Source organism: Antedon bifida, chromosome 6 (genome assembly GCF_963402885.1).
Source record: "Antedon bifida chromosome 6, ecAntBifi1.1, whole genome shotgun sequence".
Taxonomy (NCBI): domain Eukaryota; kingdom Metazoa; phylum Echinodermata; class Crinoidea; order Comatulida; family Antedonidae; genus Antedon; species Antedon bifida.
The window spans coordinates 19,036,137-19,052,640 of NC_136231.1; the positions used below are offsets into that span (position 1 = coordinate 19,036,137).

The 16,504-nt window shown below is 32.1% G+C and overlaps 2 protein-coding genes across 4 annotated transcripts in view; one reads left to right on the plus strand and one right to left on the minus strand.

Annotated features, from left to right (window-relative positions):
- Positions 1 to 16,504, plus strand: part of LOC144844452 (carboxypeptidase E-like) — a 231,843-nt gene that overhangs the window by 107,766 nt on the left and 107,573 nt on the right. The window lies entirely within an intron of this gene.
- LOC144844379 (uncharacterized) lies at positions 9,255 to 16,479 on the minus strand. 3 transcript variants are annotated; one of them, XM_078701269.1, is made up of 13 exons: positions 16,441 to 16,479; positions 15,900 to 16,043; positions 15,252 to 15,507; positions 14,671 to 14,779; positions 14,391 to 14,488; positions 14,196 to 14,275; positions 13,540 to 13,746; positions 13,027 to 13,202; positions 12,673 to 12,800; positions 12,133 to 12,288; positions 11,517 to 11,744; positions 11,059 to 11,151; positions 9,255 to 10,863 (listed from the first exon to the last, which is right to left on the minus strand). In XM_078701269.1, exons 2-13 carry the CDS (start codon positions 16,040 to 16,042, stop codon positions 10,801 to 10,803), a joined length of 1,737 nt encoding a protein of 578 aa, XP_078557395.1. In that variant the 5' UTR covers position 16,043; positions 16,441 to 16,479; the 3' UTR covers positions 9,255 to 10,800. The 3 variants fall into 3 exon arrangements, with proteins under 3 accessions (XP_078557395.1, XP_078557394.1, XP_078557396.1); XM_078701268.1 differs by having other exon boundaries at positions 16,437 to 16,479; XM_078701270.1 differs by lacking the exon at positions 16,441 to 16,479 and adding an exon at positions 16,154 to 16,306.

Sequence of the window (16,504 nt, forward strand, 5' to 3'; positions counted from 1 at the left end):
CAATCATAATGTTAAAAAATATGTGTAGTATATAGGTAAATCATACTATTTATTTCCTTATTAGTGTTTCGATTAATGACTCATGACTTTCATTATTAGGTGGGAGGTTTAAACATTGAAACAAATAATACCTTACTTGGTCTTCTCATAATGTGTTTTTTTGTTATATCATTCTACCGTGATTCTACGCTCTGTGATCATTTCCTTGTGAAAAGCAAATGCAGTATCAAGCAGCGTATAATAATAGCGTGGGATTCTACCAGGTATTATTCAGGTGATGATAATAACAAATAAGAAGTGTATGGAAATTGATGCTTGTAAGAACCTGAGCAGTTATTTTGTTCGTTTCGTTATTGTGATGTACATATGAAAATGAAATAAAAAAATACAACAACGTACTAAATAAAGTATCTTTCCCTTAAACTAATCCCCCATTTTGTTATAGTATAGCCAATCTGTACTAATAATTAGATATTTAAGTATTAGCCTTATCCACTAATATTATAGTTTATATCATGTTTTATAACAATTGAGTCGGCAGTTGACAAATAAAATGCTCTCTGTGAAAAAAAACCAGAATCTGACATAAAATAACTCAGATGGCCCCATTAAAACGTCTCCCTATTCTAATGTTCATTATGTATGTTTTACAAATATTGTTATATTTCACCTACATACTTTCAACGAATTGCTCATGAACTAAGTTCATAATTCTTAATCACGATGACTTGCTAGGCCTGGCCATGGACAATAATTCGTGTATCTATGGTCTGTCAACTTTCGAAAGTGAGCATGCATTTGTAACTCTGATCATGATATAAATAAAACAGAATCATCTATAAGTGAATTGAAAATATAATTTAGTTTGAATTCAGAAAAAATCTTACTCATGGGATGTTTAAATAAAAAGATTAGTTTATCACGTGTAAAGAGGAAAGAAAATAATTCTGGATTTAGTCAAGATTTTCTGTTGCCATTAAATTAAATCTAGTCTAGTCTAGTTTATGTTTATCTTATGCATTCTTCTTCATCTGGAATAACTGTCTGAAGACATTCGGAAATTGACTGTTGAAAATAAAAATGATAGGCCTACTGCTTTTTATTTACCACTGTATAGATGTTTATAATATTAACGATATACATAACTGTATGATAGCCGGATCAAATATAAACAGTACTAAAACAAAGTACAACTCATCAATGTATTGTATTACTCTTTCTCTGGAAAACGTGTATGAAAACTGAAGTGTTAAACTACAGTGAATATCTAATTCTAGTTCAACACGTTTCCTATACAGTTTGCTGAAAGAAACGGCATTGATCGGATGGGCTACTTAAAAACAAAAAGTTGAAAATCAACCAAATTAACTAGACATGAAACTCGTCACTTTGACGAGTTAGTTATCCGCACCACGACAAACGCCACGTTCACATCATACGTTGGAATATTGCACACAGATAAAGATTATGGCATTATGACAAGAACTGAAGAATATGATATGCTGTTAGTGCTGAATTCTGTCAATTTTGTGTCATATAGCATATACATGCAAACAGTATAATCTGTATACATATTACATACAGTGTAGAATAGGTGAAATTACGGGACCCGCCATTTATTCCAATTTTTAACATGGCGACGGTATCAAAATGAAACACTTGGATAGCAATTTCAGAAGGAAATTATCTCAGGAACAACATATTAACGTGTAGAAGAAATTTGAATACATAAAATATAGATGCGCACCCTTTTAAATGTGATGAACTATTACGCAAAATATGAAAATTTGACCTTTTTAATTAAACTTGTCATATGATGACGTCACAACATCTGATTGACAAAATGTTCACATGAATTCGTATCTGCAATCCAATAGCTTCCAGAAAACGTTTTAATCGTGATTATCACATTTTATTCTTACGAGCTATAACAGATTAAAATTTACTGTAAAGATAAAATTAATGACCCACGTAATTTAAATTTTTAGGCATGATGACGTTATAAAAATTAAAATATTTTTAACTCATGCGAAAGAAAATTGATTGACCTAGATAATATTAAAATCTCGGAGAAAATGGAAGACGGATAAGCGTGATGCGCTCCATTGAATGTGATGAGCAATAACGAAAGAGACAAAAATCCTATTTTTTACATTTGTGTGGCCATACGATGACGTCACAACATCCGTAAGGAAAAAATTCTGCATGAATTCATATCTACAACATATCTGCTTACATATTAAGTTAAAAAACTTGGGGGTAACGGTTGATCCTGAGGAGCTATAATAGATTCAAAATAGGCATAATTTTGACAATATTTTGTAACTTTTGCAACTAAAACGCATGCAAATGGTCTAAATCAACGTGTACGTATGACGTCATTTTAATTTGAAATGATGTCAATCTTTTTAAAAATGACTAGGAAAGGCTGGAAAATCACAATTTAATAGAAAAAAACATGATTTTCATGCTGCGTGCGCACTGCACGCGTAAAATTGTTCGTGCGCGGGGGAAATTTTGACATGCGCAAAATGTCATGAATGGCGTAAAAAGTTGATTAGAAATTAATTTTGCGCATTTTAAAATTTTAAATGCGCGTGCGCGCGTAACTTCTTGTAAAACACGCCATTTTTAGTTAACTAAAAGTTTGCCCTTGATATGACTTAAATTTTCATAAAGGGTAAAAAAAAAATTACGCTTGGTTTTTAAGCTATAATCAATCATAAAAAATCATAAAATCGCGCGTAAGTCACGTTGCGCAACTCTGACGTCATTCAAAATAGGAGGTGCACAACTTCACGTAAATGCCCATGTGTTGACAAAGTTATGAAATGTTATGTTTACCCATTTTAGAGAAACGCTCCTCACAAAAAGGAAGGAAAGAAAGAAGAACTAGACATGAAACTCGTCACTTTGACGAGTTAGTTATCCGCACAACGACAAACGCCACGTGCACGTCATACGTTGGAATATTGCACACAGATAAAGATTATGGCATTATGACAAGAACTGAAGAATATGATATGCTGTTAGTGCTGAATTCTGTCAATTTGTGTCATATAGTATATACATGCAAAGAGTATAATCTGTATACATATTACATACAGTGTAGAATAGGTGAAATTACGGGGCCCGCCATTTATTCCAATTTTTAACATGGCGACGGTATCAAAATGAAACACTTAAATAGCAATTTCTGGAGAAAATTATCTCAGGAACAACATATTAACGTGTAGAAGAAATTTGAATACGTAAAATATAGATGCGCACCCTTTTAAATGTGATGAACTATTACGCAAAATATGAAAATACGACTTTTTTTATTCAACTGGCCATATGATGACGTCACAACATCCGATTGGCAAAATGTTTACATGAATTCGTATCTACAATCCAATAGCTTCCAGAAAACGTTTTAATCGTGATTATCACATTTTATTCTTACGAGCTATTACAGATTAAAATTTACTGTAAAGATGAAATTAATGACCCACGTAATTAAAATTTTTAGGCATGATGACGTCATAAAAATTAAAATATTTTTATCTCATGCTAAAGAAAGTTGATTGACCTACACAATATATAAATGTAGGAGAAAAAGGAATACAGATAAGCGCGATGCGCTCCATTGAATGTGATGAGCAATAACGAAAGATACAAAAATCCTATATTTTACATTCGTGTGGCCATACGATGACGTCACAATGTTTTTTTAGCCTTATTGATGCATGATCCGATATCTACAACTCATCAACTTCTAGATTTTGTAATAAAAATAAACGGTTAACGGTTTACTTTAGAAACTATGACTGTTTAAAAAAAGACATAATTTTGACGATTTTTTAAGCTTTTTCATAAAAAACGCGCACGAATTGTCTAATTCAACGTGTTCGTATGGCGTTATTTAAACTGGAAAAGGTCTAAATTGTTTTCAAAATCACTGGGAAAGGCTTGAAAAATATAATTCAAGAGAAAAAAATATGTTTTTAACGCTATGTGCGCACCGCGCGCATAAAAAATTGCGCGCCCGTGGGAATTTTTGACATGCTCAAAATGACAAGAAACGCGTAAAAAGTTGATTAGAAATTAATTTTGCGCATTTTGAAATTTTAAATGCGCGTGCGCGCGTAACTTCTTGTCAAACATGCAATTTTTAATCCGTAGAAAGTTTGCCCCTGATATGACTTAAATTTTGTCAAAGTGTCAATACTAAATGACTTTTGGTTTTTAATCTATGATCAATCATTGAAATTCATAAAATTGCGCATAAGTCACGTTGCGCAACTATGACGTCATTCAAAAATAGGAGGTGCACAACTTCACGTAAATGCCCATATGTTGTCAAAGTTATGAAATGTTATGTTTACACATTTTAGAGGAACACGACTCACAAAAAGGAAGGAAGGAAAGAAGAATAATACAGAAAAACTAGATTTGAACTCGTCACTTTAACGAGTTCGGGTTATCCGCGCAAACGCAACATGCACATACTTATAACTATATGAACCTCAAAAATTATTATGCCATCCTATGACATGAATTAAGAATGTTTACAGTGCTGAATTGTACCTATTATGTAGCATACACCATATTACAGTATTTTACAGAATAAACTGTATATGTTATATACAGTGATCATAGACAAAATTACGAGACCCATCTTTTAAATCCAATTATTAACACGATGAAATCATCAAATTGACATATAAAGATAACAATTTTAGAAGATAATTATCGAAATAATTACATTAAAACAAATTTGAAGAATTTTGGGTACGTAAAAGTGAGATGCGCTCTTGTTTAAACGCAATGAACTTTTACGCAAGAGATGAAAATATGACTTTTTGAATTCAACTGGCCATATGATGACGTCACAACATCTGATTGGTAAAATATTCACATCAATTCGTATCTACAATCCAATAGCTTCCAGAAAACGTTTTAATCATGATTATCACTTTTTAATCTGACGAGCTATAACAGATTGAAATTTACTGTAAAGATGAAAACAAGTAACCCAAGTTATTTACGTTTTTAGACATGATGACGTCATAAAAATTAAAATTGTTTAATTCATGCTAAAGATAGTTGATTGACGTTGACAATATTATAATTTCGGGGGAAATGGAATATGTATAAGCGAGATGCGCTTTGTTGAATGTGATAAGCAATAATGAAAGAGTAAAAAATCCTATATTTTACATTCGTGTGGCCATACGATGACGTCATAACATCCGAGTGGTAAAGATTCTGCATGAATTCATATCTACAACATATCTGCTTACATATTAAAATTAAAAAATTGGGGGTCGTGGATGATCCTGAGGAGCTATAATAGATTAAAAATAGGCATAATTTTGACAATATGTTGTAACTTTCGCATCTAAAACGCGCGCAAATGGTCTAAATCAACGTGTTCGTATGACGTTATTTTAATTTGAAATGATTTTAATCTTTTTAAAAATGACTAGGAAAGGCTAGAAAATCACAATTCAAGAGAAAAAAACATGATTTTCGTACTCCGTGCTCACCTTACGCGTATTTTTTTTCGCGCGCGCGGGAATTTTTGACATGCTTAAAATGTTATGATCAGCGTAGAAAGTTGATTAGAAATTAATTTTGCGCATTTTAAAACTTTAAATGCGCGTGCGCGCGTAACTTCTTGTAAAACATGCCATTTTTAATCCATAGAAAGTTGACCCATGATATGAATTATAATTTTATTAAGTTTCATGAAACAATATTTGTTGGTTCTAAAGTTATGATCAGTTATAGAATTTCATAAAATCGCGCGCAACTTACACAACGCGGATCTGACATCGTCCAAAAGCTTGGCTGCACATCTACACTTCAATGTCAATCTTTTTACCAAGTTATACAAAGTTATGTTCACAAGCAATAGAGATATGCTGGTCACAAAAATCCGGGAAAGAAAGAAGAATAACAAAGAAGATGAAAAAGATATTTACAATCACATGGGTTATCCTGCAACTAAGTTGCGGATAACCAAAAATATTGATCTCATACAATTACAAGGAGTTATCCGCTTGGTATACCAAGCGGATAACTAATAATACAGAAAAATATTGATCCAATACAATCACAAGGAGTTATCCGCTACTAAGCGGATAACTAAATATTGATCCCATACAATAACAAGGAGTTATCCGCTCTACCAAGCGGATAACTAATAAGCTGTATACATATTACATACAGTGTAGAATAGGTGAAATTACGGGACCCGCCATTTATTCCAATTTTTAACATGGCGACGGTATCAAAATGAAACACTTAGATAGCAATTTCAGAAGGAAATTATCTCAGGAACAACATATTAACGTGTAGAAGAAATTTGAATACGTAAAATATAGATGCGCACCCTTTTAAATGTGATGAACTATTACGCAAAATATGAAAATACGACTTTTTTTATTCAACTGGCCATATGATGACGTCACAACATCCGATTGGCAAAATGTTTACATGAATTCGTATCTACAATCCAATAGCTTCCAGAAAACGTTTTAATCGTGATTATCACATTTTATTCTTACGAGCTATTGCAGATTAAAATTTACTGTAAAGATGAAATTAATGACCCACGTAATTAAAATTTTTAGGCATGATGACGTCATAAAAATTAAAATATTTTTATCTCATGCTAAAGAAAGTTGATTGACCTACACAATATATAAATGTAGGAGAAAAAGGAATACAGATAAGCGCGATGCGCTCCATTGAATGTGATGAGCAATAACGAAAGAGACAAAAATCCTATATTTTACATTCGTGTGGCCATACGATGACGTCACAATGTTTTTTTAGCCTTATTGATGCATGATCCGATATCTACAACTCATCAACTTCTAGATTTTGTAATAAAAATAAACGGTTAACGGTTTACTTTAGAAACTATGACTGTTTAAAAAAAGACATAATTTTGACGATTTTTTAAGCTTTTTCATAAAAAACGCGCACGAATTGTCTAATTCAACGTGTTCGTATGGCGTTATTTAAACTGGAAAAGGTCTAAATTGTTTTCAAAATCACTGGGAAAGGCTTGAAAAATATAATTCAAGAGAAAAAAATATGTTTTTAACGCTATGTGCGCACCGCGCGCATAAAAAATTGCGCGCCCGTGGGAATTTTTGACATGCTCAAAATGACAAGAAACGCGTAAAAAGTTGATTAGAAATTAATTTTGCGCATTTTGAAATTTTAAATGCGCGTGCGCGCGTAACTTCTTGTCAAACATGCCATTTTTAATCCGTAGAAAGTTTGCCCCTGATATGACTTAAATTTTGTCAAAGTGTCAATACTAAATGACTTTTGGTTTTTAATCTATGATCAATCATTGAAATTCATAAAATTGCGCATAAGTCACGTTGCGCAACTATGACGTCATTCAAAAATAGGAGGTGCACAACTTCACGTAAATGCCCATATGTTGTCAAAGTTATGAAATGTTATGTTTACACATTTTAGAGGAACACGACTCACAAAAAGGAAGGAAGGAAAGAAGAATAATACAGAAAAACTAGATTTGAACTCGTCACTTTGACGAGTTCGGGTTATCCGCGCAAACGCAACATGCACATACGTTTAAAATATATGAACGCCAACAATTATTATGCCATCCTATGACATGAATTAAATATGTTTACAGTGCTGAATTGTACCTATTTTGTAGCATACAGCATATTACAGTATTTACAGAATACATTGTATGTTATATACAGTGCAGCATAGACGAAATTACGAGACCCATCTTTTAAATCCAATTATTAACAAGATGACGTCATCAAATTGACATATAAAGATAACAATTTTTGAAGATAATTATCTAAATAATTACATTAATACAAATTTGAAGAATTTTGAGCACGTAAAAGTGAGATGCGCTCTCGTTTAAATGCAATGAACTTTTACGCAAGAGATGAAAATATGACTTTTTGAATTCAACTGGCCATATGATGACGTCACAACATCTGATTGGCAAAATATTCACATGAATTTGTATCTACAATCCAATAGCTTCCAGAAAACGTTCTAATCATGATTATCACTTTTTATTCTGACGAGTTATAACAGATTGAAATTTACTGTAAAGATGAAAATAGTTGACCCACGTTATTTACATTTTTAGACATGATGACGTAATAAAAATTAAAATATTTTTAACTCATGCGAAAGATAGTTGATTGACCTAGAGAGTATTAAAATATATGAGGAAATGGAATACGTATAAGCGAGATGCGCTCTATTTAATGTAATGAGCAATAACGAAACAGTCAAAAATCCAAAATTTTACATTCGTTTGGCCATACGATGACGTCATAACATCCGAGGGGTAAAGATTCTGCATGAATTCATATCTACAACATATCTGCTTCTATATTAAATTAAAAAAATTGGGGGTAACGGTTGATCCTGAGGAGCTATAATAGATTCAAAATAGGCATAATTTTGACAAAATTTTGTCACTTTTGCAACTAAAACGCGCGCAAATGGTCTAAATCAACGTGTTCGTATGACGTCATTTTAATTTGAAATGATGTAAATCTTTTTTAAAATGACTAAGAAAGGCTGTAAAATCATAATTCAAGAAAAAAACACATGATTTTCATGCTCCGTGCGCACCTTACGCGTAAATTTTTTCGCGCGCGTGGGAATTTTTTACATGCTCAAAATGTCATGATCAGCGTAGAAAGTTGATTAGAAATTAATTTTGCGCATTTTTAAATTTTAAATGCGCGTGCGCGCGTAACTTCTTGTGAAACATGTCATTTTTAATCCATAGAAAGTTTGCCCTTGATATGACTTAAATTTTTACCAAGTGTCAATACAAAATGACTTTTGGTTTATAATCTATGACCAATCATTGAAATTCATAAAATTGCGCGTAACTTACGCTGCGCGACTCTAACGTCATTAAAAATATGGAGGTGCACAACTTCAGGTAAATGTCCATATAATGACAAAGTTATACAAAAGATATATTCACAAGCAATAGGGGATATGCGACGCACAAAAATCCGGGAAAGAAAGAAGAATAACAAAGAAGAAGATGAAAAAAAAGATATTTACAATCACATGGGTTATCCGCAACTAAGTTGCGGATAACCAAAAATATTGATCTCATACAATTACAAGGAGTTATCCGCTTGGTATACCAAGCGGATAACTAATAATAGAATAACATAGTTGTATATATATAATACACAGTAATTCAGAAGTTCATTTTTAAAAACTATTATAGAGGGCGTATTCATTTTGTAGTACAAACCAGATTAACATTTACAAGATTTATATATAAAAGTATATAATAGTATATATATATATATAAAATAATTATAAACACAAGAAAAACCAGTTTATGTAATATTATTTTATTTAACCAAATTTTATTACCGGAATTAAGATGCATGGTTATTTGCGGATCAAACACATTTATTGTGAAGCTCGCAGGCTTGTGACATGGTTCTGTAATAACCATCAAATTAAATTTGTCAACTCAAATACGAATATAGTAAATAAATAATCAAAAAAGAACAACACATATTGGGCCTATTATCATATTATACCTATAATAGTAGTTTCAAGGGGTTTGTTCATAATACAAATTGTATTCCAATTTGTAATCAAATATTTGTAGCCTATATACAAAATATATTTTGTGTTTTCATGCCTACAGAAGGAGGCAGAGAAGCGATCAAATTAAAACCTTTTAAAAAAATCAATGTCTTTGTTCTTTGTTTATTAAAATATAAATAAAACATTGATCTATCAATTGATGATCTGAAAAAAGATGTTAAAAATGTTTACAAAATATAAAGCCATTAACTATAAAAATAACACATTTATATAAAAATAATTGGATTTTGGTGAATGCTAATGTATGAAGTTATATTTGACGTTATGAATACATTTATACTTATCATAACAAACTGAGTAAGCACCACTGTTATATTAGCAAACTATAAATTTTGATCATTAACGGAATATAGATATTATATCTATAATATTTGTTTAATCAGAAATCTAGAGATGGAAACACAACTGAACCAATCCAGCACCACAGTCAAATTAGCACTATACTAAGGATACAGGTTATTCCGCTTAATATATACCAACCATAAATCATTTAAATCACTAATGGAAACTTTAAGTTGATTAAATTAGATAATTTACCTCCGCCAAGGAGCTATATGTAATCAATCGCGTGTGTTTGTTTGTTACTTGGCCAAATTGAAAATTGGCCAAGTATGTTGATCGGTGCGGTTTGTGTGTTTGTTTGTTCTGAACCACTTTTTAGAATTATTTTCAGACCTGCTAGTGTTAAAAGATAGGACAGAATTTTCAAAAGCCGGTGAGCAGTCTTAAATTAACAAGTGAACTAAAATTGCATTTTCTCGAGAACTACTTGCCCAAAAAACTTCATCTTTGTACAAGAGGCAAGAGTTATAATTTGTGATTTGTAATTTTAAAACTTAATTAGATTTAATATACAGGTTTTTTGATGGGAGAAGGAGTAGGAGAATTTTACAGTCGGCGGAGGTATGCACTCTCGGAGTGGCTTTCTAGTTGTAAATTTTACCATATTTTTTAGATTTATATTTCTATTTTTCATTTCCATTTTCCCATAAAATTATAATTCATGCTTAGTTAATAAGTACTGTAAACAACATTAAAAGGTTACTGTAACCTCTTGAGGGAGAGGAAGACCTTAAGAAGATGATGTAGAGGAAATAGAATATAACTATTAATCAACCTGACAATTTGCTGATCATTCATTGGCATTCATGGTACACTGGCACTTAATTGATCATTTCTCTCACCAATTCGTTGGAGTCTATTGTGTTCCTGAAATCATAAAAAAAACAATTATTTATTATTCATTTTTGTTTTCTTTATCCATCCACGTTTACTGGTTCGATTTGGTATAAACAAATCTAATCAGTTTATTATCGAAACATGGATACAAAGTTTTCTTAGTATAGCTACCTCAAAGTCAAATGTATAAATCAATTTCTCAGTAAATATCATAAAAAAACTCACCCTTGAGGTTTCACTGAGTATATACTGGTCCTCTCTCATTTTCATTCTGTGCTGCTGTAAAGTTAGGTAACCTTCTTCTCTGTTGGCATGGGCCTAGAAAAAAAATATAAGAACATGATTTACAATTTTGTACAATTATAACCTGAACAATAACTAACAAATTAATAATGAATGTTCATGAGTTGAATCAGGAGACTTTTGAGTTGAAAAATTGACTATTATATTCAATGAGTGGAATAGGATAGTCAAACTTTCGACCAATGATTATTTTTTACACCTCCTGTTAGCACACTGCTAAAGGATGATTTAAATCACGTATCTTGTCTGACCGTGCAATAGTACTCCTTGAAATGGTAAAAAATAATACATGGCACATATATAGATAGATATGAAAACAACCAATACATATTTTGCAAAGATACACTTAGTTGTGTTATGAACTATGGTATAATAATTACCTTATCTAATTCAGCTTGTTCTCGTAAAAGTTTTTGTTCTAATTCCTTCTCCTTTTCTAAACATTCCAACATTTGTCGTTTAACAGTTTCTGCATTCTTTCTTCTTAGTTCAAGAAGTTTGCCTTTAAGACGTTTGCACATTTGTTCGCGTTGTTTACGTGTGTACTCCGCATTTCGTACTTTGTTGAATAGGTCATGCTCCATCTCCTCAAGTTTGTTAACCTCTTTCTATAGAAACAAAAAACACAAAACAGTGTTTAGAATGAAGATATTATTTATCATCAATAGAAAAGAAATGGCCAAGAATTCTCTTCTAAGGCAAACAAGATACTTTGCTTAGCCCAAATAATCAGTAAAAAATCTGAACTTCTTCTTGGGTCAAACAAATCACTATCACTGATCTACCAAATTAGTGGAGCTGTTGGGATCCCAAGCTGTTGCATGGTGTTTAACATGCTTTCCTTCAAATAACAAGGTGAAAGGTCAATCCTGACCTATGCCAGGGTTGTAACTCACTCTTTATAAGCACGATAAATTATAATTAATAGTTTATATATCCGGTAATTGACAAGTTACTTGCTGTTGGATGCATATGAAAACAAAAACAAAAACATACCGTTATGTGTTTTAAATTGTCCTCATTTTCACGTCGCTTTGCTTCATAACTTCGCTTTTGATACCTTTCTTCCCACTGTAACTCCTTGTTTTCAAATTGCTTTCTTTTTTGGAATGAAATGTCCCTCAACCGCGTTTGTTTTCTAGCCTCATGAGCCTATGAAGAAGAAAATAATTATTATAAATATCTGGCAGAAAAACAAGTTATTTATAATTGTTGATTAAAATGTCAGGGTTAATGATTGGGTATAGTTTTATGTACATATTTCAAAATGTCTGATATTTATAAGTGTACTGTACTTGAGAAAGAAGATAATTTAACATAGCAGAATCATAATTGATCATGAGGAGGAGCTAGTCCACATACAGCCTCATTCATTCTAGATTATAGCCTTTAACATTTTATGTGCCTCTACTTTTTAACTGTGAAATGTTTTGTGGGAATGAAACAGGGCCATATATAATCTTAATCTTCGATCTGCACAAGTAAATTCTCTTTTGTGGGAAATTGTAGTATAAAACATGATTAATATTAAATAACCTGAAGACGGCTGTTCATTTTCTTGCTCTTCAGGTCTAACTTGCAATTCAAGGCAGCCTCTTGTAGTTGCCTTTGAAGAACTGAATTATCTTGAAGTCTATTGCGGGTATCTAATAGTTGCCTTCCCTCTGCAAAATACAATAATTATCAGACTATCATAAACCCAACAGGGAAAATGTGTTTGTGTATATGTATCAGTAGACCAATGGATTTTGGTGCCATAGCTTGGTTTTGCAAGGTGTTTAATAGCAAAGAGCAATGCCTGATCATACTCTGTGCGTAATTCAAGTTGTCTTTAATTCAGAAACCATATTCATAGAATTCCACAGATACAAAAAAAGAAAAAATTCTAACCATCTCTGGATTTCTCCTGCAAGTTTGATTTTGAGACAACCAAATCAAGACTCAGTCGCCGCCTATTGGTTTCAAACTGATCTCCCTTATTTTGTGTTTTCTTTACTTTCGTCTCGAAAGTTTCTTCTAACTCATTACCAACGTTCATCTTGTTCTTTGCTTCAGAATGATGGTCTCTGGAAGAAACATAAGTAACAAGTTCTGTTATAATGTTCGCAAAAATGAGATTGTATCAATTTAATTATTCTAATCCAACAGAAAATTTACTCTCTAATTATAGGATGGATATACAAAATGGTTCTTATAAATTAAGTATCATTTCAGGCTACCATATAAGTGGTCTCAACAGTAAAGATGTCAAGTCAGAGATTCTGAGTACAGATCTGAGTACAATCACAGATTTGTTTATCTTTATTATTTGAAATATAGCTGATTTATTTTATTTACACTTTATTAACATATTTCTTTGGCATCAATATTTTTCATTTTTTCTATCTTTAAATGTAAACCTACTTGATATGCTGAAAATGTATGGCTCTTCTTTTCTGCGCTTCCATGTTTACAGCTAGGGCAATTTCCGCAAGCTCTCTGTTCAACTTAAATGTTTCCTCCTCCTTCATCTCCAACTTCTTTGTATATTCTTCATTTAAACGCATCACTTCTGATCGTCTCACTTCAATCTCTGCTATTTTTGCTCTGTACTTTCTCTCCAAATCACCACTGTAGAAAGAATAATCAAAACGTGAAAAGGCTTGTTTATACTAGTCTGATCAAACTTTTATGTGACAAAACAAGGCCATATACATGGCTGTAGTCGCGTTCTCAAGTTAGTGTTTATCGACCAACCAACCGATCGACATAGTGAGCTGTAGAGTCGCGTTGCACGTGACTAAAAATGTGATGCTCATATGAACACGATGACATCATATCACTACCATAATTGGGCATATCACTACCATTTTTTAGGCACAGAGCTTTATAGTTGATATGATATGCTGAATATGAATGTTGATAATTATACAGAAGAGATTTATACCAATTATGTAGGCGTAGGCTTGTATAGTTTGTTTTGTTTTCTCTCAGCTTGTTAGTTGAGTTTTTATCTTGGTTGGCTTTAAAAAAAATGGTCAAAGTGGTAATAAAATAAATTATTTTTTAAATTTTCTTACACTGATACAAATATCTTTCTGTCTTCGTCCTTTTCTTGCTGTGATTTTGTGATTGTTTGTTCAATTTTATTTTTGTTCATCTGGAAAAGATAATAGATGGATGGATAATAATTAAATAATTAAAAATCATATCAATTTAAATAAAAAAACATTTTTTTTAGGTTGGATTTTTAATTGAAAAGACTCTAAACTTACTTGTTCCTTTTTATGTACATGATCTCTGGTAATGAAAAACTCTTTCTTTTGATTTTCAAGTAATTTTTTGGCTTCTGTTTGCTTCTTTCTTATAATCGCTGTTAATAAAAGAAATCATGAAAAATAAGAGTTTTTAAATTAATTTAACGGATCTAAATTTAGGGCACATAGGGTACAATGTATTTTCGCCTTAGTTAACCAAATATGGCCAAATATTCTACAACAAATATTATACATAATGGCAATAATTTGTAACAAAATAATATGATTATTATTTTACCATTTTCATAGTCTCTCATGGTCCGTCTAAGGTGCTGTTGATTTTTTATAACATCGCCCTCAAACCTCTTTAGTTCACGTTCTTCTTGTTTGTGTTGCCACATATGATCCTGCAGATTTCAGTAAAAGGTATCTCATAATAGTCATCATTGTTTATTTTCATTACATAAAAAAACAATTTTAATTGAGTTCAGACAGGAGATGAAAAACTGAATACATTTATAATAATAAAACAATTCCATTGTACAAACAGAAACATTTCACTATAATTAACCACCCCGATCCAGGCATTAACGCAAAATACAATGGCAACAAGACGTTTAGTCAGCCTGGTTACTGTCCTCTAAATGAGTTTAATGTTTCTGAAATTACATTATGACGTGCTAGTTATAGCTGGCTGGCTTATCTTATTTTGTGTGCACAAAGGATTGAGTTTTTCCGGCAAAAAGTAAGGGAACCCCTATCTCTACCTTCTCTTTAATTTGTAATATTTGAAGAATAATACTTCGACATGTCTATAAAACTTTATCTACCATACCCATAAACTAAAACCGAATGATTATAATGCAGGATATAGCATACCTCAATCACTTTCATTCGTTTGTCAAAGTCCTTTTCCTCTTTACCGATCTTAGACATAAGGTCTATGACTGTGGAAGACTTGGCTTTACTGACTGGTGTTGATGTCTTGACAGGCTGAGGATGATCTGGTCTTGACCTTCTACTTCCTTTTAAAGGACCTGTTTTTGTGTCCACTACTTTGCCTTTCAGTTCAAAGGAATGAGTGTATTTCGATGAGTCTAGGTAGCCATCTGGTCCACATTTTCGTTCTTGTTCTCTGCAGACAGGAAAAAAATGGAAATTATAAACTAGGTGTTAATCTTGCAGTTTGATGATAAACTTGGAAATTATAAACACTCAGATATATGAAGTAAATAACCAAAACTCGCTTAAAATAAGACTATTAAAAACAAAGTAAATTAATGTACATAGAAATAAGTAAGGTTTCTTTATTCTAATCTAAAGGAGATTAGATTACCCTAAACAATCCCAAAAGTACCTCAATCTGGAAGTTCCCAGATGATTCAAGGACTTGGAAATCTAGGATGTTGAAATCGGATGAGAAAGGGTGAAGGAGGCTATAATAATTGTAAAATGAAGTGCTGTAGTGTGGGGTGGGGCAACCATATCTTCCCCGGTCTGCTATGAACGTATGTACAAAATACTAACCTAAGAAAGGCAGCATACTCTTTGCCATTCTTTTTATCATCATCTTCTTCATAATCATTGCCCAAGCTCAGTGCAAGTGTATCATATCTTGATTTTACCTTTTGATTGGTATCAAATGGTAAAACAAGCTTCCCAGAACTCATTCTGTCAGTAAACAAATGAATAATATTTATTATACATTACATGAATTTAATTAATAATAAAATACTGCTTCTTTAGTCTAATCTGTTAATTAGGACAGTGTCAATACTCACTAAACTGGAACCTCTTTAAAGATTTGAGTCTAGGTCGTAGGCCTACATACAACAGCATGTAGCAGAGCCAAAGCCCGAGCCAATGATGCACCGAATTCAATCCCCTGCACCGATACCACCAGCCTAGCTAGCGTACGCTAAACAGCGATCTTAAATTAGTTTAGTTTTATTAGTAGCAGACTCATTTTCTATTCCTAGAGGTAGGCTATTTTATTGATCAACTAAAATTAACACTAGGCCTAGCTATATTTATTTATACGTTATTTAAATGTATCTTACTAACTTACATGTTTTTAACACTCAAAACTTTGTTCTTGGCCAGTACGTTTTAGGAAACCGGTTGACTATCCA